The sequence below is a fragment of the Cololabis saira genome, chromosome 13 (genome assembly GCF_033807715.1).
Source record: "Cololabis saira isolate AMF1-May2022 chromosome 13, fColSai1.1, whole genome shotgun sequence".
Taxonomy (NCBI): Eukaryota; Metazoa; Chordata; class Actinopteri; order Beloniformes; family Belonidae; genus Cololabis; species Cololabis saira.
Genome location: NC_084599.1, coordinates 3,844,625 through 3,868,393, shown reverse-complemented (window position 1 = coordinate 3,868,393; position 23,769 = coordinate 3,844,625). Strand labels below are relative to the sequence as shown.

Here is a 23,769-nt window from a genome sequence, read left to right as displayed (position 1 = left end):
TTTGTTTCTCGGTCCTGTAGTTCACCGTTTCCAGCGTCTTCCAGCGGAGCTTGATCTGGTCTGATGTTCCTACAAATCCATTTTCCGGTTAGAAAAGTGTTATTGACTGCATGTAAACATAGTCTGTGACTGCGTTTCCATGCAGTCAATAACACTTTTCTAACCGGAATATTAGCAATAACCCGGTTTTGCACGGCCATGTAAACACCAATAACCCCTTTGAATAACCAGAATTTGCTCATATTCCAGTTTTTAAAACCTGAATATGACCCCTGGGTTACTCCTTTTAAAACCCGAATATTGGGTCATGTAAACACCAAACAGAATATCCCCATCAAACGGAACAGGAATTTGTTTTCTGCACATGCTCTGTTCACAAGGAATCCTGGGGCCTCATGTACAAAGGGTGCGTACGCACAAAAACATGGCGTACGCCCTTTTCCACGCAAACGTTCAGATGTATCAAGAGTGAAATGACCGTGGAAATGTGCGGTGCCCGACGCCAACTTCATGGCTGGCGTACGCACGTTTCCACAGCTATTGGTCCGTTGGCGACACTTAGTGGTGATGCTGGGAAACTGGTAATAATGTGAAAACAATTAGCCCTCAGAGTGATGTGCACATCAGAGACACACTGATGAACCATTAACACATTCAACTGTCTGCAATTACAGAGTGGATATAAAAGCAGTGTTAGAAGATATCGCAAATGGCGCAGTAAGAAGAGAAAGAATATTTAGCCGGTTTTCCTAATGTAATCGGAGCTATCGACTGCACACACATTGCTATAAAAGCACCATCACTGGATGAATATGTGTACGTTAACAGGAAGCATTTTCACTCCATTAATATACAGATTATACGATTAATTTATGTTATTTGTGAAGTTATTTCTTGGAAAAAGGGGCAGATCAGATAGGATTCTTCTTCTTTCTGCTTGCTTTTCATTCACGAGTTAAGAACATTTGTATTTGTATTGAATTATTTTATTTTTTTGAATGAAATAAAGAATATTAAAAATAAATAAAAAAATATGTCACAGGTGTCAAACTGAATCCCAGAAGGACCGGTGTCCTGCATGTTGTTTCACTGCTTTAACACACCTGATTCTAATTAATGATCGTCACCAGCTTGTCATCAAAGTCTGGATAGTTCTGTTGATGACACAGCTCCTTGTATCATGGTGCAATTAAACAGGGAAACCGGCCCTCGAGGGCCTATTTAAATACATTTGCATATTTAAATGGAGGCGTGGACAGGGAGGAGTCTGGTACTCCTACATGTGCGCTCAATTCCACGTTGATTGGGATGTACAAAGGAAATGTGCTTGGATTCATGCCTACACAGTTTCATACATCTGGATTTTTTTGTGCGTAGGACGTTTTCTGGATTTAAGCGTAAGCCATGTTTCAGTAGGAAATCCACGCAAGTCTTTGTACATGAGGCCCCTGGTCTTTTGAGTCCAGAAAGTTCTTCTAAACACGGAGAAACCAAGACCAGGAGGAGACTAATCACTTCATAAATGTAATGAAGGATATGAACATTTCTGCATTTGTAGACGCTAGAAAGTACCGGGATAGAAGATTTACAAGAAGGTGAGAGAAAAGTTGCGCGAAGCAGCATTTGTAGGAACGCCAGACCAGATCAAGCTCCGCTGGAAGACGCTGGAAAAGGTGTACGATAGGGCCGAGAAACAAAACCACTTCTACTGGGATGTTCATTATCCACCGTGCTGCTGTTATTGTTGTTGTTTTGGATTTGGATACAGGAAGAAGAAGCAGAAATGACGGGAATTGCGTCATGATGTTCTCCGTGCGTCGCTGGTTTGATCCAGATATCCCAAATGATTAATCACCATGTAAACAGGGATAACCCTGTTTGCTCACGCATGGAGTGGAAGACAGCATTAATCTGAGGCTCCTGCCTCTGAATAGACGTCTAGAGGATTAAGGTCTCACAATCCCACAGGGAACATGTACCGCTGTACGTCTGGCTCATTTACTGAGTAATTGTTTTCCATCCTTAGTCCTGGAGGATGCAGGATGATACCTGAGGATGCTCTCTTAGCTGCACACGTTCCCCTGAGGATCCGGCTGCAGCGTCTCTTCCCCCGTGTCCTCCTGCAGCTCCCCTTCCGTTTCTAGTCCTGTCTCCTCGGTCTCCTCCTCTGTCTCCTCCTCTACATCTGCTGGCTCATCCGTAACGTTGGTGTTGCCTCCAGTTGAGGCTGACGCGGCAGGACAGTTACAAACTATTTCTGACATTTATCTTCTGTGAGACAGATGATAAATGTGAACAGTTTTGATCTCTGTAGTCACAATGTTTGGACCAGCACACAAAGTGAAGAGGACACCGAACTTTATGATTTGACCGTTTAACGTTAGCTACCCAAAAATCCAACATTACCTGATACAAAATGGGAACCGCAAATATACGTTTTGGTGCCTGGAATCCAGTTGTTTCTGTGAATTGCAGCGATCCATTTGTTTCTCTTAAGCTTATTTTTCATCAGTCTGTAAAACGATAACTCTGATTTCTTGCTAAATCTATGAGTACAGTCGATCGCACAACAGCTCTTTCCTATTTTAGATGTTTACCAGTTGCTCAAACTGAAAGTTTACACTGCCACTCAGTCTTTCTGCCACTCAGTCTTTCCGACACTCAGTCTTTCTGCCACTCAGTCTTTCTGCCACTCAGTCTTTCTGACACTCAGTCTTTCTGACACTCAGTCTTTCTGTCACTCAGTCTTTCTGACACTCAGTCTTTCTGACACTCAGTCTTTCTGACACTCAGTCTTTCTGCCACTCAGTCTTTCTGACACTCAGTCTTTCTGACACTCAGTCTTTCTGTCACTCAGTGGGCGTAACCCGCCGTGAAGTCCCATCTGTGACGTCATTCCCTCTATTGAACGAACTTTGAGCTCAACTCTTGGGTCTGTGGACATTTCTGATCCGATAATTAAGTATAATATCCTTGTGTGTGTAGGTGTTGCTGCTGGCCCGGCCGGGCGTCCCCCGGCTGACCCGGGTGCTGCTGAAGGACCTGCTGGAGTGCATGGAGCAGGAGTGCCGCCTGCGCCGCTCCCTCACCCTATACAGAGCTCTGCAGTGACCCTGCAACTCCTCCCTCACCCTCTACAGAGCTCTGCAGTGACCCTGCAACTCCTCCCTCACCCTCTACAGAGCTCTGCAGTGACCCTGCAACTCCTCCCTCACCCTCTACAGAGCTCTGCAGTGACCCTGCAACTCCTCCCTCACCCTCTACAGAGCTCTGCAGTGACCCTGCAACTCCTCCTTCACTCCACTTTGCAGAAATCATCTTTGTTTAGTTTGTCAGTCCAATGTTTTAGTTGACGACTGTCTGAGTCCGTTTTGGCGTTGAACTATTTAATTTATTTAATTTAAAAAAATTATTGGACCTGATTGGGGAAGCCAGTTTCACTGAATTGCAGATTTCTCTGTTGGTTTTTGTTGCCTTTGTTTATTGTTTTGAAATTAAATTTGAAACGGTTGCATCTCAGTTTGTCTTGTGGTGTTTTCAGTTCCAGCACCAGAGGGGTAACGTCACACTGTGGGCTGCAGCACAGCTGTAGGCATCTGTAGAGAACATCCTAGGATGGACTGATCTCCTGAACACCTGGGATCTTCAGACATTCCGTGGTCCTGGAAAACGTCCCTCAATGATGGCTGTCTTTGTCACAATGTGTCTGGATCTGTGATCATAATTGGTGGGCAGGTCAAATGTTTCAGTATTATTTTATTATTAGCCAGTCAGCCATCCTTTTTATCCTCCTGTTGGCAGCACATTATCAGTCTGCTTCCCCTGGCTTCAGCTTCAGCTCAGAAAGTGTGGGGTTATCTCTGGTGCTTGTGATGGGGGACAACCTGCTGGCAGTCAGCTCATCTCCGGCACGCGTTGGTCGCGTCTTTAACTACGTATTCACATTAAAGCGTCTGGCTGGCATTAATCTAGGATTACCAAAGTTAACCTATGATCGCTGGCTGCAGAGGCGTTGGAGGTGTTGGAGGCGTCCAGAGCATCAATTTGAAGATGAGAGAATCTCAACTTTATGCAAATGAGCAGCGGCGACGCCGAGGCAGCGTCCTGTAATGGGAAATTTTGGTATAACACTGTCCGTTGCCTGTTTTCAAGTGAACATTCCTATGCCGTGTTCCTTTGACACAGAGCCTGGCATGGTTTCCAGGGTGATATTTTGTCAAGTTTCCCAGCTTCTCAACTATAAAATAACTTGTCTCTAAACACGTTCAGCTCACTCGGGACTGACTGTTGGACCATGTGGCTCCGTTCATGAATGTAAATTTCCTTCTTTTCATTAAAGCATCAGAAAGACTTGCCTCCCTTTTGGCTCGTCGGGCAATTCTGTTCAGGTGGAAGGATCCCTTCCCTCCTACTCGTGCACAATGGCTGGAAGACATCATGTCCTGCTTAAAACTGGAGAAAATTAGATACTCGCTTCAGCAATCAAATAAGTTCCAGAAAGTGTGGGGACCTTTTCTAGAAGCATTCCAGACCCTGTGAACTATACTTCATATTTCTTCTGTATTCCTAGTGCAGGCTTTTGATGATAGAGTGACCTCATATTGTGGTTAGTAATCTGGCAGTGACATGGGAGGGATTAGTTTGGTCTGTAGTTTGTTTTTGTTACTATTTTATATCTTTTCATACTGTTTAATTGTTTTTTATATTCTGTACACTGGTGTATGCTATGATTAACATGCCCATGCCTACTCAAAATATTTGTAATTGACATGCAGCATTTCACCTTTTTTACTTTGTGAAAATTTAAATAAAAAGATCTTGAATTAAAAGCATCAGAAAGACAGCTGAGGTGTCCTGACATTCATTTTTAAACAACAATTTTTGCCACCACAGTCCAATCACAGACCGGGGTTCTCGAAGCGAGAAGCCTCATGCGTACAGGAGCAGAGCTGTGCACTAAAACACTTATTTTATCAGGAATTCATCTATTTCATCCAGCAAACTAACATTTTTGTTGATTTGACTGCCGTTTTTACCTGAACTAAATGTTTCTACCTAGCGTATTGGCCCGAATATAAGACGACCCTGATTATAAGACGACCCCCTCTTTTTCAAGACTCAAGTTTGAAGAAAGACTTTTTGAACACCACATTCAATTTTTATACAGAAAATAATTACAGTACATCTGAAACAAATGATTATAACAATATATTTGAGGAAAAAAAGCATGTTATTTTGCCTCATTCAAATCATCATCTTGAAGTTTGCATCATAACTTCTCCTCAGCTGCCGGTTAACCTGCCGATCTTCCACCTACTTTTCTCCAGATTGTCGCTACGTTTCTACATTTTCTGTTATCTCTTCTCTTATGTTCTTCTCTTTTCTTTCTTATACTATTTTTTATTTGTGTTCTTCGTGACAGGGGTTTGCCTTGTCCTGGGGAGTTAAATTCAGCATTCGCTTTAAAGATATCTGGCGCCATCTAGCGGTGTAAATGGGTATAACGTCTAGACCCCGAATGGAAGGCGAACCCCACTTTTTCAGTCTTATTTCAATGCAAAAAACACTCTTATATTCAATTCAATTCAATTCAATTCAATTTTATTTATATAGCGTCTAATACAACAGAGTTGTCTCTAGACGCTTTCCAGAGACCCATACCCAGAACATGACCCCCGAGCAGTTATTACATAAACAATGGCAGGTAAAAACTCCCCTAGTGGGAGAAAAACCTTAAGCCAAACAGTGGCAAGGAAAAACTCCCCTTTAGGAGGGAAGAAACCTTGAGCAGGACCAGGCTCATCAGGGGGGACCCTCCTGCCGAGGGCCAGACTGGTGGGTCAGGGACGGCAACAGCACAGCAGGCAGGTGGAAGCAGCAACGGGATGACAGGGGGTGGGGACCGCAGGCCAGCACGCAGCTCCCGAAGCTCCGGCCCAATCAGCAAGTCCCAGGTTGGGGTGCAGGGTCAGGAAAAGACTTGTGCTCCGTAATGCAAGCTACAAGCCACCCACGGCCACCTGCAGGACAAAAGAGAGAAAAGGGAGGAGAAGGGGGGGCCAGCAACGGGATGACCAGGGGTGGGGACCGCAGGCCAGCACGCAGCTCCCGAAGCTCCGGCCCAATCAGCAAGTCCCAGGTTGGGGTGCAGGGTCGGGGAAAGACTTGTGCTCCGTAATGCAAGCTACAAGCCACCCACGACCACCTGCAGGTTCCGGTGTCCGGCAAAGGATGCTGCAACATGGACAAAAGAGAGAAAAGGGAGGAGAAGGGGGGGCCAGCACAAGAAACCACAGGAGCGACTCTGACACACTAAAGTTTACACTACCTAGAGATTTACCAACACCAGCTAGAGGTTTACTAAACACTAACTATAGGCTTTACTAAACAGAAATGTTTTAAGTTTAGTTTTAAAGGTGGAGCTGGTGTCAGCCCCCTTAACCCAGATTGGAAGTTGGTTCCATAGTAGTGGCGCCTGATAGCAGAACGCCCGCCCTCCAAATCTACATTTAGATACTCTAGGAACTACAAGTAAACCTGCACTCTGAGAACGGAGAGCTCTGACAGGAACATAAGGCACTATCAGGTCTTGCAAATAATGCGGAGCTAAGCCGTTTTGGGCTTTATATGCAAGTAATACAATTTTAAATTGGATTCTGAATTTTACGGGTAACCAATGGAGCGACGCTAACACTGGAGAGACGTGGTCTCTCCTGCTAATTCCTGTCAGTACTCGTGCTGCTGCATTTTGGATCAGCTGGAGCCTATTCAGCAAATTACTTGGACATCCTGCTAACAACACATTACAGTAATCTAGTCTAGAAGATACAAACGCATGAACTAGTTTTTCTGCATCACTCTGTGAGAGGATTTTCCTAATCTTTGCAATATTACGGAGATGGAAAAAGGCTATTTTACAAACCTGATTGACATATGGTTTAAACGACAAATCCTGATCGAAAATAACACCAAGATTTCTCACAGTTGCACTGGAAGTCATCGCAACACCATCTAATCCCTTCCTAAGATGCTCTGGACCAAGAATGATAACCTCTGTTTTATCTGAATTTAGAAGCAGGAAATTTCTGGACATCCAGTCCTTGATGTCCCTAAGACATGCCTGAAGTTTAACTAACGGTTCTGTTTCATCCGGCTTCATAGACAAATAGAGCTGCGTATCATCAGCATAACAATGAAAGTGTATGCCGTGTTTCTGGATTATACTTCCCAACAGCTGCATGTATAAACTGAACAAGATTGGCCCTAGCACTGAACCCTGCGGAACACCATAACAGACCCTTGACTGTTCTGAAGAAACCTCATGTACATGAACAAACTGGAACCTGTCAGATAGGTATGATTTAAACCAACATAGAGCTGTCCCTTTAATCCCAACAACATGCTCTAACCTGTGCAGTAAAATGCCATGATCTATAGTGTCAAAAGCAGCACTGAGGTCCAGTAGAACCAGTATGGACACTAATCCCTTATCTGAGGCCATAAGGAGGTCATTCGTGACTCGAACCAGTGCTGTCTCTGTGCTATGATGCATTCTGAACCCTGACTGAAAGACTTCAAACAGATCATTTCTATACAAATAGTCACATAACTGGCTTGAAACTGCCTTTTCCAGAATTTTAGACAAAAATGGAAGGTTGGAAATTGGTCTATAATTAGCTAAGGTGTCTGGGTCAAGAGAAGGTTTTTTAAGTAAAGGTTTAATTACTGCGACTTTGAAAACCTGTGGTACATATCCTAAACTTAGGGATAAGTTAATTTGGTCCAGTATTGTCGTACCAATAAGAGAAAAAACATTTTTGAATAGTGGAGTCGGGATGGGGTCTAACATACATGTGGTAGACTTAGCTCTATTAACGAGTGAAGTCAGCTCAGGGAGGTCTATAGGATCAAAACAGTCTAGAGACAAGTCAGAGCCTAGGGAAGTCGCTAAAGCTGAAGAAACACCTACAACCGGCTGGTTGATTTCTTCTCTAATTCTCGCGATTTTACTGTTGAAGAAGCCCATAAAGTCCTCACTACTGAGAGCTGCAGGAATGCACGGCTCAACAGAGTTGTGACTCTTTGTCAGCCTGGCTACAGTGCTGAACAGAAACGTGGGTTACTTTTGTTATCCTCTATCAACGTTGAATAATAACCTGTTCTGGCTTTGCGAATAGCTTTTTTCATATACTATTAGAATATCTTTCCATTCACGATGAGAGTCTACAGACCTACAAGAGTACCACTTCCTTTCCATTTTACGCACGTTTTGTTTCAACATGCGGATATCTGAATTATACCAGGGAGTTAAGCTCCTGTGGCTAGAAACCCTCCTTTTCAAAGGAGCAACTTCATCTAAAGCTGAATGAAACAAATCAGCAGTGTTACTAGCAAGGAAATCAACATCTGCAGAGGTAGAACCCAGGTCACTGGCCTCGACTACATCACTATTTCGCACTGTCGTAAGATAAGCAATGGCCTCCCTAAATTTAACAATAACTTCATCAGACAAACATCTGCTAAAGTAATACCTCCTATTTTGCACTTCAACATCAACAAAATTAAATTCAAACGTTATTAAGTAATGGTCGGATAAAAGGGAGTTTACAGGTGACACCAACAGACCATCAGTTTCAACACCGTAGGTGAGAACGAGATCGAGAGTATGATTAAAACAGTGCGTCGGTTTATCCACTTTTTGTGAGATACCCATTGATTCTAGAAGAGAATCGAAGGCTAATTTAAGATTATCGCTTTCAACATCCATATGAATGTTAAAATCACCCAATATGATGAATTTATCTGTGCTGATCAATAATCCAGAAAGGAAATCTGAAAATTCAGACAAAAACTCCAGATACGCACCAGCAGGGGGCCGGTACACTACCACTAACACAACTGGCTTCTCTGATTTCCGGCTCGGAAATTTCAGACCAAGCATGAGGCTTTCAAATGTATTATAGTTGCACTTAGGTTCAATTTTTGTTTGGAGACCGGAGTTATAAATTGCTGCGACTCCTCCGCCTCGGCCCGTGCTTCTAGGAATGTGATGATTAAAGTAGCCGGGCGGAGTTGATTCATTCAAACTAACATACTCTTCCTCCTGTAACCATGTTTCTGTTAAGCAGAAAATATCACTCCTGCTCTCTGTAATTATATCATTTACTAACAGAGACTTAGAGCTTAATGATCGTATATTTAGTAGTCCGCATCTAATTTTTCGGTCTGTAATTGGTACCAAATGTGCATTAGTTTTAATTTTTACAAGGTTATCTTGGTTAACGCCTCTATAACGCTGCACCTGGTGAACTTTTGGAGGGCGGGGAACTGCAACCACTTCTATTTTGCTAGGCACCTGGCCAGAGTCGCCAATATCATGTAATCCTACAGTTTTAGAGTCGCTAATTACATAATGCAATCCTACAGTTTTGTTGGCAGGCGTTGGTCCTTGAGAAGCAACAGATGTGACGCTGAGTGGGGAAAAACGGTTAGACACATGAAGCGGGTGGTGGTGTTCTGTGAGCCCTTTAAGACTACCCTTCCTCCGAACCGTCACCCAGCTGCCCTGCCTGGCCGGCTGCCGGGGAGCTGCAGGGGAGCGGTTACGCTCAGCTGCTACGGGCCGGTCCGCAGAGGATTCTATCGGACTATGGTCTAGTTGGCCAAACCGGACCTCTAACTGACTAAGCCTCGCCTCCAGCCCTGTTAAACTACAGCTCTGCATCCTGGCCTGGACCCTGCATTGTCAGGGGGAGTGTCTAATAACATTGGCCAGATTTCTAGACATAAGAGCTGCACCATCCCGGGTGGGATGAATGCCGTCCCTTCTAATCAGACCGGGCTTTCCCCAGAATGTCTCCCAGTTGTCAATAAAGTCCACGTCGTTTTCTGAACACCACTGAGACAACCAGCGGCGGAGCGAGAGCATGCGACTAAACATGTCATCGCTGGTCAGATTGGGGAGGGGGCCAGAAAAACCTACGGAGTCCGACATGGTTTTGGCGTAGTTACACACCGAGACAATATTCATTCTGGTTACTTCCGACTGGCGAAGACGGGAGTCATTAGCTCCGACATTGATGATAACTTTACCATATTTACGATTACCCTTTGCCAGTAGCTTCAAATTTGCTTCTATGTCGCCCGCTCTGGCCCCCGGGATACACCTAACTAAGGTCTCTGGAGTCGGCTTCACATGTCTCACAATAGAGTCTCCAATCACCAGGGTCTGTTTCTCAACAGATGTGTCGCTGAGTGGGGAAAAACGGTTAGACACATGAAGCGGGTGGTGGTGTTCTGTGAGCCCTTTAAGACTACCCTTCCTCCGAACCGTCACCCAGCTGCCCTGCCTGGCCGGCTGCCGGGGAGCTGCAGGGGAGCGGTTACGCTCAGCTGCTACGGGCCGGTCCGCAGAGGATTCTATCGGACTATGGTCTAGTTGGCCAAACCGGACCTCTAACTGACTGAGCCTCGCCTCCAGCCCTGCAAATAAGCTACACTTTAAGCACTTACCGTCTTCACTAAAGGAGGCAGAGGAATAACTAAACATTTCACACACTGAGCAGGAAAGAGGTGAAGCGGTGGGAGCCGGAGCGGCCATGCTAAGATGCTAACGGAGGCTAACGGACAGAAAATGTATCGGTGATTCAGGCCAATATGGTAAATGTTTCTACCTGACCTAAATGTTTCTACCTGAACTGCTCATGTGAAACAGTAACTGATGGTTCAGGAGCTGGATGGTCTTAATTTTATTTGCTACATCGATCCAATGCGAAATCCTTAAAAACAGCTTATTAATCACTAAACACAGTTTAAATAACAGCTGATGCTTTTGTAGCTCGTACAGGAGCTTCCAGGGCTCCCAAGCTCTTCACACACTAGTTAAACTCCTGCAGGTTGGAAATAATGATTTCTTCAGTTTGTTGAAGGCATTTAATTCTCTTAATAGTACAATGAGAGTTTCAGTGATAAAATAATTTATCCGATAGCCAACACAGCCCAGAAGTCATCTTAGTTTTACAGAAGCAGAAATTGGGAGGCACTCTGCTTCCTGCTGGCACCAGCGCCTGGCGCTGGTTCAGAGACCGTCTTAGACCACCGGAGGAGGGGGGACATCCAACCGTCTCAACATTCATCGGGTCCCCCACCCAGGCAGACAAAGTTCAACCGGCCTCCCAGTTCAGTCCAGGGCTTCCTGTTTGATGGAGGGGAGGCGGGGGCCGAGGCGGGGGCCGTGCCGGCTGCACCTGACGTCCCTCTGCAGGATGTATTCATGGAACTGAGAAGAGTCTGCTCCGCCGCCGCTGGAGGCCGTGATGCAGAAGCCGCTCTGCTGCAGACGCTCCAACACCTGCAGGCCAACACACAGCAGCATGAGACCACACAGTCTCCGTTGTGTTTTTCAATTTATTGTTATCTTTTCTCTTTTACCGTTGTGTTTTGCACTTCCAGGCCACCGTAGATCAAGGCAACAATTCCACTTTCTGTTAGTGCACGTAAAAGTACTGAGTGTGTTTTCTGGTCTCACTTTGTGGAGCTAAACTGCCCTATACTCACACCACACACTTACTAACTGCTTCTTTAACCCTGGTACTGTCTTTGGGTCAAAATGACCTCATTCTCCTGTTCCTTCTTTCCTCCTGCTCTCTCCTTCCTTCTCCCTTCCTCTTTTCTCCCTTCCATCTCCCTCCCTCCCTCCCTCCCTTCCTTCCTTCCTTCCTTCCTTCCTTCCTTCCTTCCTTCCTTCCTTCCTTCCTTCCTTCCTTCCTTCCTTCCTTCCTTCCTTCCTTCCTTCCTTCCTTCCTTCCTTCCTTCTTTACTCCTTTCTTTTCTCCCTTCCTTTCTTCCTTCTTTTTTCCCTTCCTTCCTTCTTTCCTCCTGCTCTCTCTTTCCTTCTTCCCTTCCTCTTTTCTCCCTTCCTTCCTTCTTTCCTTGTTTTCTCCCTTCCTTCTCCCTCCCTTCTTTCCTTCCTTCCTTCCTTCCTCCCTCCCTTCCTTCCTCCCTCCCTTCCTTCTTTCCTACCTTCCTTCTTTTCACCCTTCCTTCCATCTTTCATTTCTCCCTTCCTTCTTTCCTCCCTTCTTCTCTTCCTCCTTCCTTGACCTGAAGACAGCTAAGGGTTAAAGTCCCAACCACTCATAGAACAAGTCCCAGATGTGGTTACAGAGATGTGTGTGGAAAGCTGAGAGACGACGTAGTCAGAAAGGCTGACAACTGAGCTAAAAAATACTGATACCATTTACAACAATTGTCAGAGCTCTTATCAGCTGTGGTTTGTTTGTACCTGAACGGAGCTGAGCTGGCAGTGTCCGTCCAGTGGGAAGCGGGTGATGTACGTGGAGTCCTGGTTCCAGCTGGTGCTCAGGGAGTTGGAGATAATGTCTTTCACCTCAGGAAAAAGCTCCTCTATCAGCGCCCGGTGCAGGCTTATACTTATCCTCTCCTGGAGCTCCGGAGCCACGTGGACCAGGACACATTCACACTCTCCGCACGTCCCCTTGCCCTCCTGCTGAGTCCTCCAGCGCTGCAGCGCCGCCTGCAGGGGAGCCAGCTGGAAGAAGGAGGCCTCTTCACACAGCTGGGAGTATTCCTGCCCAGCAGAGACCAGAGACCCATCAGGGACAGAGCAGCTCAGAAATAAACCAGTATGTTCACAGACACAGTCAGGAGCCCTGGCAAACATAGTTAGACATAGACAGGTATTTACAAAAACGGATATTTCCCCCTCTACGTTTTGAAAAATACCATCATTTACACCAGAGGTTTTCAACTGGTTTTGTCCCAGTCCCACCATTATAACCAAGAAGCAACTCGGGCACCACTGCTTTTGGGGATGTTTGTTTTATTTTGCACCTTGCTTTTAAATAATAGTATGGGCCTATATATGCTATTTATTTGCATCAGTGTCTATTTTTATTTGCACCTTTTGCTATAAAAAAAAAAAAAACAGTCAATGAAAAATGAACAATAGGAAGCCAAGAGGGCACTCTCACTCATTTGACATAATTTGGATGGGTAAATTATTCACAAAAATGAATAGAAAATGGAAAATAAATTGAGTCTAAAGAATTAATATATATTTTTTAAATTATTGTCTTCCATTTACAATTTCACGGACCACCTGCAATACCGCCACGGACCACCAGAGGGCCGCGGACCACCAGTTGACAATGCCTGATATACACGACCCCGCATAAATACGTTGTTAAGGTGCTATGAGCAGCCAAACCTACAGGGGGCAGTGTAACGAGAAGATAAAGTCATGCTAGCCAATCAGAATCCTGGAAAAAAACATCAACAAATGACACGAGTAACTTCCAGTTACTTCCAAGATGAACGAGAGTCTTTTGTTTGGAGTGACAGAGAAGTGGAGTTACTTTTAAGTGTGATGTTAGAATATAAAACAGGTAAAATACAAGAAAATATTGACGGTTACAAACTAATTGTAAACACAGGTGTCACTCATGAAGCTGGTGACGTTTCTGTCTCATAATTTGACGTTCTGAAGCCTAAATGTCCGTTTCTCTCTACAAGCAAACGTGAAGACGGAGTTTTTAGCAAATCTCCACTTTGGCCTGAGTTTTCAGAAATTATAGTTTTTGGAGACTTTGAGCTTCGTTTTCGTGTAAACGAACGGCCAAAACGCATGAAAACACCACCGTTTTTGCTACGTGTGAACGAGGCATCAATCTCACACGGAATATGATGGCAGATAATTAAATGTATGAACACAATTCTGATTCACAGCTATTTACAGCCAGACAGAACTATCTGAATGAAATTTAGCTTATAACAGAATGACCACAACTGTTGAATACTGAAATATTTCCATGAACTGTATGTGGACTCGGTGGCAGGAGAAACTCATTCAACACAGCTGCAGTAGATCTCTAATTAGTTCTTACCTCGGTTCAAGCAGCAGCATGCTGGACCCTGAACAGGGAAGGACCTAAACCTACATGCCATATGCCGCTAAATGGATTTCTAGTCTTGAAAAAGGGTTAAAAAAAAAATCATCAAACTGCTTGTGTTTGTGCTGGAAGGAACCCAGTGTGATGGAAAATGTAGCCTTGGCCACTTGATTAAACCGAAACTGCTGAGAGCAGCAAAATGTAACCTTGGCTGACTAAGTGTCTGCTCGGGGGTCATGTTCTGGGTATGGGTCTCTGGAAAGCGTCTAGAGACAACTCTGTTGTATTAGACGCTATATAAATAAAATTGAATTGAATTGAAAAGTGTCCAGACTGGTACTCTGCCCCAGAAGGGTTAACACTGACCTTGAAGATGTTTCTGTCTACTAGAATCGTAAGAAGAATCATCCTTTATGCCTTAAAATCAGTATGCTTCCTTTGTTTCATCGTTATTCTACATGCAGGCGCCTGTTGCATGTTCTGACCCTTTTACATGCAACTGTTTAGTTAAATCTATTCAATTCAATTAATTAAATCTACTGAAATCTGGATCATTTCTCAAGTCATCTTATTGGTGATTTATCCGCACTCAGTTTAGCCTGAATATACACCTAGTTGGAAAGAAAATATTAAAGAGTATTTAATAGGTTTCCCAGGACATTTTGGCACCGCGAGGGGACAGTGTGTGCTACCAGACCAGACTAGCCCACGTCTGGGCAGACGACTGCCAACCGTACCCCGTTAGCTTCAAGGGATGTGGACCTGGCATAGCTCTAGTGGTGCACTGCTGGTGTCCTGAAGAGCCTGGGCATTTCTGGTTGGAGTTTCAGACTAAGCGTGAGGCTTTCGAATGTATTATAATTGCACTTAGGTTCAGTTTTTGTTTGGAGACTGGAGTTATAGATCGTCACTACTCCTCCACCTCGGCCCGTGCTTCGAGGAATATGATTATTAAAGTAACCGGGCGGAGTCGATTCATTCAAACTGACATACTCTTCCTCCTGTAACCATGTTTCTGTTAAAAGGAACCCTGCATATTAAGACATGTAGGTCTTAAAAGATAAATGTTGGTATCAATTATAACAATGTGATATAAAAAACCTTGTTGATGTCTTCGTTTTTATAAAATTTGAAAATATAATTTAACATGTAGGTCGCCATTGTTTTTTACGTTCTGGGTAGTACGTCACACGGTGGCACCTGCTAACCCCCGTACACTGTTCTGACACCCAGAAACAGATCAAAACACAGCTAAACAGATGACGGCGCACCAGAAACACAGATGAAAACACAGCTGAACATTAAGGTGACGGCGCACCTACAAAAAAGTAAAATAAAATTTAAAAAAAGTGCAGCCCCATACAGCATGAACTATAAAAACACCATAAAACTCAGATAGACTAACAGACCACACGTTTCAACTAGCAGATAGCCGATGCTACAATAAAAACCCCAGCCAGATCTGGCGTCATTAAATTAAATAAAGATGTTCTTGCCTATTTGAAGCGAAGTCTGCGCCTCCCGTTTCGTCAAAGTCCCGGGCCAGTCCCCTCAGCCGGCGGCGGCAGCGAGAGCGGAGAGCGGAGAGCGGGTGGCGGAGCGCTGCGGGCTGTAGAGCCCCGGCTACGCAGGCTACGACGTAGCCTACGCAGGCTACGGCGTAGCCTACGCCGTCTACGCCGTAGGCTACGCCGTCTACGCCGTAGGCTACGCCGTCTACGCAGGAGCCTAATGCACTGGTAAGATGCGCACAACATTGATCATTTTTGCAGATCTCCCGTGCATCACAGAACTTTGATCCAGTTTGCCTGAACCGAGACGTCTTATGGGCTCCCTCATCAGCCTCCACGGCCGGGAGAAAGCTGCTCAACTATGTTTTAGATACCTGTCCCAGTTAAACTAACGGGGCTCATCTTCCCAGAGCCACCGTCGTACGTCATCGCCCCCAGAATACATTGCGCAGGTAAAACATGGCGCCTCCCGCAGGTCAAAATATGTAATAAACATTGTAGATTTTTAAAGCAATTAGATTATTTTATGTGTTTCTAACAACATATTTTAGTATAAGAGAACAATTGTGGCTAATTAGGGACTACATGTCTTAATATGCAGGGTTCCCTTTAAGTAGAAAATATCACTCCTGCTCTCTGTAATTATATAATTTACTAACAGCGACTTGGAGCTTAATGATCGTATATTTAGTAGTCCGCATCTAATTTTTCGGTCTCTTATTGGTACCAAATGTGCATTGGCTTTAACTTTTACAAGGTTATTTTGGTTAACGCCTCTATAACGCCGCACCTGGTGAACCTTTGGAGGGCGGGGAACTGCAACCACTTCTATTTTGCTAGGCACCTTGTTAGAGTCGCCAATTACATCATGCAATCCTATAGTTTTAAAGTCGCCAATCACATAATGCAATCCTACAGTTTTATTGGCAGGCGTTGGTCCTCGGGAAGCAGCAGAGAAGTGTGTTAAACTACAGCTCTGCATCCTGGCCTGGACCCTGCGATGTCAGGGGGAGTGTCTAATGAAACTGGCCAAATTACCAGAGCAGCACCATCCCGGGTGGGATGAATGCCGTCTCTTCTAATCAGACCGGGCTTTCCCCAGAACGTCTCCCAATTGTCAATAAAGGCCACGTCGTTTTCTGAACACTACCGCGACAGCCAGCGATGGAGCGAGAGCAAACATGTCACTAAACATGTCATCGCTGGTCAGATTGGGGAGGGGACCAGAGAAACCTACGGAGTCCGACAAGGTTTTTGCGTAGTTACACACCGAGACAATATTCATTTTAGTGACTTCCGACTGGCGAAGACGGGTAGACGGGATGATAACTTTACCAAATTTACGATTACTCTTTGCCAGCAGCTTCAAATTTGCTTCTATGTCGCCCGCTCTGGCCCCCGGGATACACCTAACTATGGTCGCTGGAGTCAGCCTCACATGCCTGACTATGGAGTCGCCAATCACCAGGTTCGGCTTCTCAGCGGGTGTGTCGCTGAGTGGGGAAAATCGGTTAGACACATGAAGCGGGTGGTGGTGTTCCGTGCGCCCTTTAGGACTACGCTTCCTCCGAACCGTCACCCAGCTGCCCTGCCTGGCCGGCTGCTCGGGAGCTGCAGGGGAGCGGCTAACAGCAGCTGTTACAGGCCGGTCCCCCGCTAGCTTAGCCTGGTTAGCTGACGAGTCTACCGGACTATGGTCTAGTTGGCGGAACCGGACCTCTAACTGACTGAGCCTCACCTCCAGCCCTGTAAATAAACTACACTTCAAGCACTTACCGTCTTCGCTAAAGGAGGCAGAGGAATAGCTAAACATTTCACACACTGAGCAGCAAAGAGGTGAAACAGTGGGAGAAGAGGAGGCCATGCTAAGAGGCTAACAGAGGCTAACGAACAGAAAGTGTACCGGTGATTGGTGACAATGAAAGTTAAAAATGTGCAAGTGTTGAATTAAAGACAGAAGTTTACCAGATATAGTATTATTTTAAAAAAAACAATCTAAGTTTAGACAAAAGAAGTCTGGAGAACCACTTCTTCTTCTTCTTCTACAACTTCTTCTTTTTGGTCATTTTTTTAACACAGAGTATAAACCTTTTCACTGTAGAACGATGAACACAAAATTGTCTGTAAATGTTTTTTATAACCCTTTTCCAGGCTGATGTCAAATTGATGACAATTGCTTCTCTTATGGCACTTTTCCACTAGCACCTACTCTACTGATCTCAGCTCGGCTCGACTCAACTCGGCCAAGTTTCTTTTCCATAACAATTCAGCAGCTGGAGCAGAAATACGTGAGGTTGGAGCGAAGCTGCTGTGACGTATTTGATTGTGTGATCTAAACGAAGAAGACAACAACACTCTCCTCAGCACCAGGTTTATGAACATCTGCACCTCAGAGTTGGATCATGAAACAGACTTTTGCGCTGCCATTGCTGGTGGAATAAAATGAACAAGAAGCCGCATTGTGTTGACTCACACCTGGAACATCTGCTTTACAAACTTCTAAACAACCTGCTGACATGCAAACATGGCTCAAACTTACCTTCTAAATCCTATGGCGCTCTAAGGAGGTACTTTGTATTGCCCATGCAAGATTTCCTTCTTGACTTCATAGTTGTTAAATAAATAATGTAATTCAAGATTCTTTATTTGTCATTGAGCACAACAAAATGTCATTCCAGCACGGCTCGTCCAAAGAAAACGAAAAAACTAACAAACAACATAAGACATGGGCAGACAGGGGCCTGAGGCTGCAGCCATGGGTCAGCACAGGCCGCCCAGTGTATCGTTTGTCAGAGGTCGTATTTACATTGTACTAAGACTATGACCCACTTATTTTATGATGTTTCTACAAAACAGCACAGAGGGTACTAACTTTTGGACATGACCATACTAGGTTTCCGTTAAAAAAACAGTGAAAGTACCTGATTAAAACTCGAGACACACACTCACTTTGAAGTCGTCAGGGATGAGCAGTTTGGAGGTGCGGAGGAAGTTAAGTATGTAGCGGAACATAGGGCCGTCCCGATCGATGAAGTAGTGCTGCTTCAGGCTGTCTAACACGATGGGCTCAGTTCCATCAAACAGACGGCTGATTCTGCCAAAAACAACAAGATAGAGGCCTCGTCTTCAATATCAGAGCTCAGTGTGGAAAATACTATCAGCTCACGGTGGAAGGAATATTTCGAGGATCTCCTCAACCCGACTGACATGCCTTCCACTGAGGAAGCAGAGAGTGGGGACTCTGGGGCGTGCTCATCCATCACCCAAGCCGAGGTCACTGAGGTAGTTCATAAGTTCCTCAGGGGCACCTGGGGTGGATGAGATTCACCCTGAGTACCTCAAGTCTCTGGATGTCGTAGGGCTGTCTTGGTTGACACGCCTCTGCGACATTGCATGGAGGAAGGGAACAGTACCGCTGGAGTGGCAAACCGGGGTGGTGGTCCCTCTGTTTAAAAAGGGGGACCGGAGAGTGTGCTCCAACTATAGGGGGATCACACTTCTCAGCCTCCCCGGGAAAGTCTACGCCAGGGTACTGGAGAGGAGATTACGGCCGATAGTTGAACCTCGGATTCAGGAGGAACAATGCGGTTTTAGTCCCGGTCGTGGAACACTGGACCAGCTCTACACCCTCTGCAGGGTGCTCGAGGGTTCGTGGGAATTGCCCAACCAGTCTACATGTGCTTTGTGGATCTGGAGAAGGCATTTGACCGTGTCCCTCTTGCCATTCTGTGGGGGGTGCTCGGTGAGTATGGAGTCCGGGGCCCTCTACTAAGGGCTGTCCGGTCTCTGTATGATTGGAGCAGGAGTTTGGTTCGCATTGCCGGCAGTAGGTCAGACTTGTTCGCGGTGCATGTTGGACTCCGGCAGGGCTGTTCATAATTTTTTTATGGACAGGATTTCTAGGCGCAGCCAGGGGCCGGAGGGGATCCGGTTTGGGAACCACAGGATTTCATCTCTGCTTTTTGCGGATGATGTTGTCTTGTTGGCTTCATAGGACCGGGACCTTCAGCATGTGCTGGGGCGGTTTGAGGCCGAGTGCGACGCGGCAGGGATGAGAATCAGCACCTCCAAAACCGAGGCCATGGTTCTCCACCGGGAAAGGGTGGTGTTCCTTCTCCGGATTGGTGGAGAAGTCCTGCCTCAGGTGGAGGAGTTCAAGTAGGGCTGGGCGATATATCGAGGATAGCCGATGTATCTCGGCTTCTACTCTGTGCGATGTACAAAATGACTATATCGTGCATATTCGAGTATAAATTTTCATGCATTTTGCTTTTAGCCGCGGGCGTTAAATGACAGACGTTTCTCACTCTCTCGTCTCGTCTCTCCTTCTCTGAGACATAAAACAAGCGCACCCTGTCACACATGTCAGTCACGTGCTGTCGTGTGTGCATTATCATTGGCCCCCGACCAGCTGCAGGTGTCAGCGCTGCTGTCCGGGACCGCCGCGCACTTCCACCCCGCTTTAACTTTAACTTAACTTTCCCAAACTCGGCCTGTTTGCGCCGTGAGCTCATCTGCGCGGTTGTTACGCGCGGCGGACTCTTTTCAAAGCTAACCGGCTTAGTAAAGACGGGAGGAGATGTTTTCTCCTCGCACGACGCGAACGCCTCTCTGGAGAGCCGAGGAGCCGAGCCTTTAGGCGGATTTATGGTTCCGCGTCACACCAACGCAGAACCTACGGCGTAAGTGCGCGTCGCCGCGTACCCTACGCCGTAGGTTCTGCGTCGATTTAACGCGGAACCATAATTCAGGCTTTTCTCTTCCAGAACTGAGAAACGTCACCTAGTGTTGCTTAAATGTGGCCACATGAAATAAATCACTATCATCAAAACAAAGTCAAACAAGACTATATGACGTCATATTTCTAACAATAAGTGAAAGTGATGCAAAGTAAAGGAGGAGAGGATGAAACATTGCAGTCCCTACACCTACAATTTAATATAAAGGTGCTCTAAGGGGCCCCTGCTGCTCAGAGCAGCTCATCCTGGTAAAACCAGGTGAAACCTGGTCATCCTGGTAAAACCAGGACCAGAACATGTTCTTAGCAGATGTTTTTCAGACGGGGAGTCAGAGAGATGCAACATGCACTTTTGAAATTACACTTTTTATGTTTGTGCCACTCACTGCTTAGTAACTGTTTAATAAATACAGTTTTGGTAAATTTGACTTATTCCCCCTTTTTGTATGAAAGTTTAAAATGAGCATATATTAATGCAGTATGAACAAGAAAGTTTTAATGTAGATATAGAATCATCATACTGGTGTGATTGTAGGCATCAAAGTGTTAATTCAAGGCTAAGGCAAGATATCGAGATATATATCGTGTATCGTGACATGGCCTAAAAATATCGAGATATTAATAAAAGCCCATATCGCCCAGCCCTAAGTTCAAGTATCTCGGGATCTTGTTCACGAGTGAGGGAACGATGGAGCGGGAGATTGACAGACGGATCGGTGCAGCGTCCGCAGTTATGCGGTCGATGTACCGGGCCGTCGTGGTGAAGAAGGAGCTGAGTCAAAAGGCGAAGCTCTCGATTTACCGGTCAATCTACGCACCTACCCTCACCTATGGTCATGAACTTTGGGTAGTGACCGAAAGGACGAGATCGCGGATACAAGCGGCCGAGATGAGTTTCCTCCGCAGGGTGGCTGGACGCTCCCTTAGAGATGAGTTTCCTCCGCAGGGTGGCTGGACGCTCCCTTAGAGATGAGTTTCCTCCGCAGGGTGGTTGGACGCTCCATTAGAGATAGGGTGAGGAGTTCGGTCACCCGGGAGGAGCTCGGAGTCAAGCCGCTGCTCCTTCACATTGAGAGGAGTCAGCTGAGGTGGCTTGGGCATCTGTATCAGATGCCTCCTGGACGCCTCCCTAGGGAGGTGTTCCAGGCATGTCCCTCCTCCCTAGGGAGGTGTTCCAGGCATGTCCCTCCTCCCTAGGGAGGTGTTCCAGGCATGTCCCTCCTTCCTAGTATATTTATGTATATTTAATTGACTTATGAGCCATGAATAAAGGACTAACAGATCATAGTCATTCATATTTTAAATATGATATGTTTTGTTGTGCTGTTAATTTTACTAACAGACCACTAAGGTTGGTCCAGGTTGGTCTGGTCTGTGACTAGTCGTGGGTTGGTCTGGTTTGTGACTGGTTGTGGGTTGGTCTGGTCTATGACTGGTTGTGGGTTGGTCTGGTCTATGACTGGTTGTGGGTTGGTCTGGTTTGTGACTGGTTGTGGTTGGTCTGGTCTATGACTGGTTGTGGGTTGGTCTGGTCTATGACTGGTTGTGGATTGGTCTGGTTGTGGGTTGGTCTGGTCTGTGACTGGTTGTGGGTTGGTCTGGTTTGCGACTGGTTGTGGGTTGGTCTGGTCTATGACTAGTCGTGGGTTGTTCTGGTCTATGACTGGTCGTGGGTTGGTCTGGTCTATGACTGGTTGTGGATTGGTCTGGTCTGTGACTGGTTGTGGGTTGGTCTGGTTTGTGACTGTTGTGGATTGGTCTGGTCTATGACTAGTCGTGGGTTGGTCTGGTCTATGACTGGTCGTGGGTTGGTCTGGTCTATGACTGGTTGTGGGTTGGTCTGGTTTGTGACTGGTTGTGGGTTGGTCTGGTTTGTGACTGGTTGTGGGTTGGTCTGGTCTGTGACTGGTTGTGGATTGGTCTGGTCTGTGACTGGTTGTGGGTTGGTCTGGTCTGTGACTGGTTGTGGGTTGGTCTGGTCTGTGACTGGTTGGGGGTTGTTCCGGGTTGGTCTGGTCTATGACTGGTTGTGGATTGGTCTGGTCTATGACTGGTTGTGGATTGGTCTGGTCTATGACTGGTTGTGGGTTGGTCTGGTCTATGACTAGTCGTGGGTTGGTCTGGTCTATGACTGGTCGTGGGTTGGTCTGGTCTATGACTGGTTGTGGGTTGGTCTGGTCTATGACTGGCTGTGGGTTGGTCTGGTTTGTGACTGGTTGTGGTTGGTCTGGTCTATGACTGGTTGTGGATTGGTCTGGTCTATGACTGGCTGTGGGTTGGTCTGGTCTATGACTGGTTGTGGGTTGGTCTGGTTTGTGACTGGTTGTGGGTTGGTCTGGTTTGTGACTGGTTGTGGGTTGGTCTGGTCTATGACTGGTTGTGGATTGGTCTGGTCTATGACTGGTTGTGGGTTGGTCTGGTTTGTGACTGGTTGTGGGTTGGTCTGGTTTGTGACTGGTTGTGGGTTGGTCTGGTCTATGACTGGTTGTGGGTTGGTCTGGTCTATGACTGGTTGTGGGTTGGTCTGGTTTGTGACTGGTTGTGGGTTGGTCTGGTCTATGACTGGTTGTGGGTTGGTCTGGTCTGTGACTGGTTGTGGGTTGGTCTGGTCTGTGACTGGTTGGGGGTTGTTCCGGGTTGGTCTGGTCTATGACTGGTTGTGGGTTGTTCTGGTCTATGACTGGTTGTGGGTTGGTCTGGTCTATGACTGGTTGTGGGTTGTTCTGGTCTATGACTGGTTGTGGATTGGTCTGGTCTATGACTGGTTGTGGGTTGGTCTGGTCTATGACTGGTTGTGGGTTGGTCTGGTTTGTGACTGGTTGTGGGTTGGTCTGGTTTGTGACTGGTTGTGGGTTGGTCTGGTTTGTGACTGGTTGTGGGTTGGTCTGGTCTGTGACTGGTTGTGGGTTGGTCTGGTTTGTGACTGGTTGTGGGTTGGTCTGGTTTGTGACTGGTTGTGGGTTGGTCTGGTTTGTGACTGGTTGTGGGTTGGTCTGGTTTGTGACTGGTTGTGGGTTGGTCTGGTTTGTGACTGGTTGTGGGTTGGTCTGGTCTATGACTGGTTGTGGGTTGGTCTGGTTTGTGACTGGTTGTGGGTTGGTCTGGTCTATGACTGGTTGTGGGTTGGTCTGGTCTATGACTGGTTGTGGGTTGGTCTGGTCTATGAGTGGTTGTGGGTTGGTCTGGTCTATGACTGGTTGTGGATTGGTCTGGTCTATGACTGGTTGTGGGTTGGTCTGGTCTATGACTGGTTGTGGGTTGGTCTGGTTTGTGACTGGTTGTGGATTGGTCTGGTCTATGACTGGTTGTGGGTTGGTCTGGTTTGTGACTGGTTGTGGATTGGTCTGGTTTGTGACTGGTTGTGGGTTGGTCTGGTTTGTGACTGGTTGTGGGTTGGTCTGGTTTGTGACTGGTTGTGGGTTGGTCTGGTTTGTGACTGGTTGTGGGTTGGTCTGGTTTGTGACTGGTTGTGGGTTGGTCTGGTCTGTGACTGGTTGTGGGTTGGTCTGGTTTGTGACTGGTTGTGGGTTGGTCTGGTTTGTGACTGGTTGTGGGTTGGTCTGGTTTGTGACTGGTTGTGGGTTGGTCTGGTTTGTGACTGGTTGTGGGT

General features: G+C 46.2%; 1 protein-coding gene across 1 annotated transcript in view; it reads right to left on the bottom strand.

The window, feature by feature from the left end:
• Positions 1 to 10,934: 10,934 nt before the first annotated feature.
• Positions 10,935 to 23,769, bottom strand: part of LOC133458009 (uncharacterized) — an 18,905-nt gene continuing 6,070 nt past the window's right edge. Inside the window, exons 3-5 of the mRNA XM_061737462.1 lie at positions 18,371 to 18,515; positions 12,284 to 12,589; positions 10,935 to 11,350 (exon numbers count right to left, since the gene is read on the bottom strand). Coding sequence (XP_061593446.1) covers positions 11,180 to 11,350; positions 12,284 to 12,589; positions 18,371 to 18,515 — 622 coding nt within the window. The 3' untranslated portion in view covers positions 10,935 to 11,179. The remainder of the gene's footprint in view (positions 11,351 to 12,283; positions 12,590 to 18,370; positions 18,516 to 23,769) is intronic.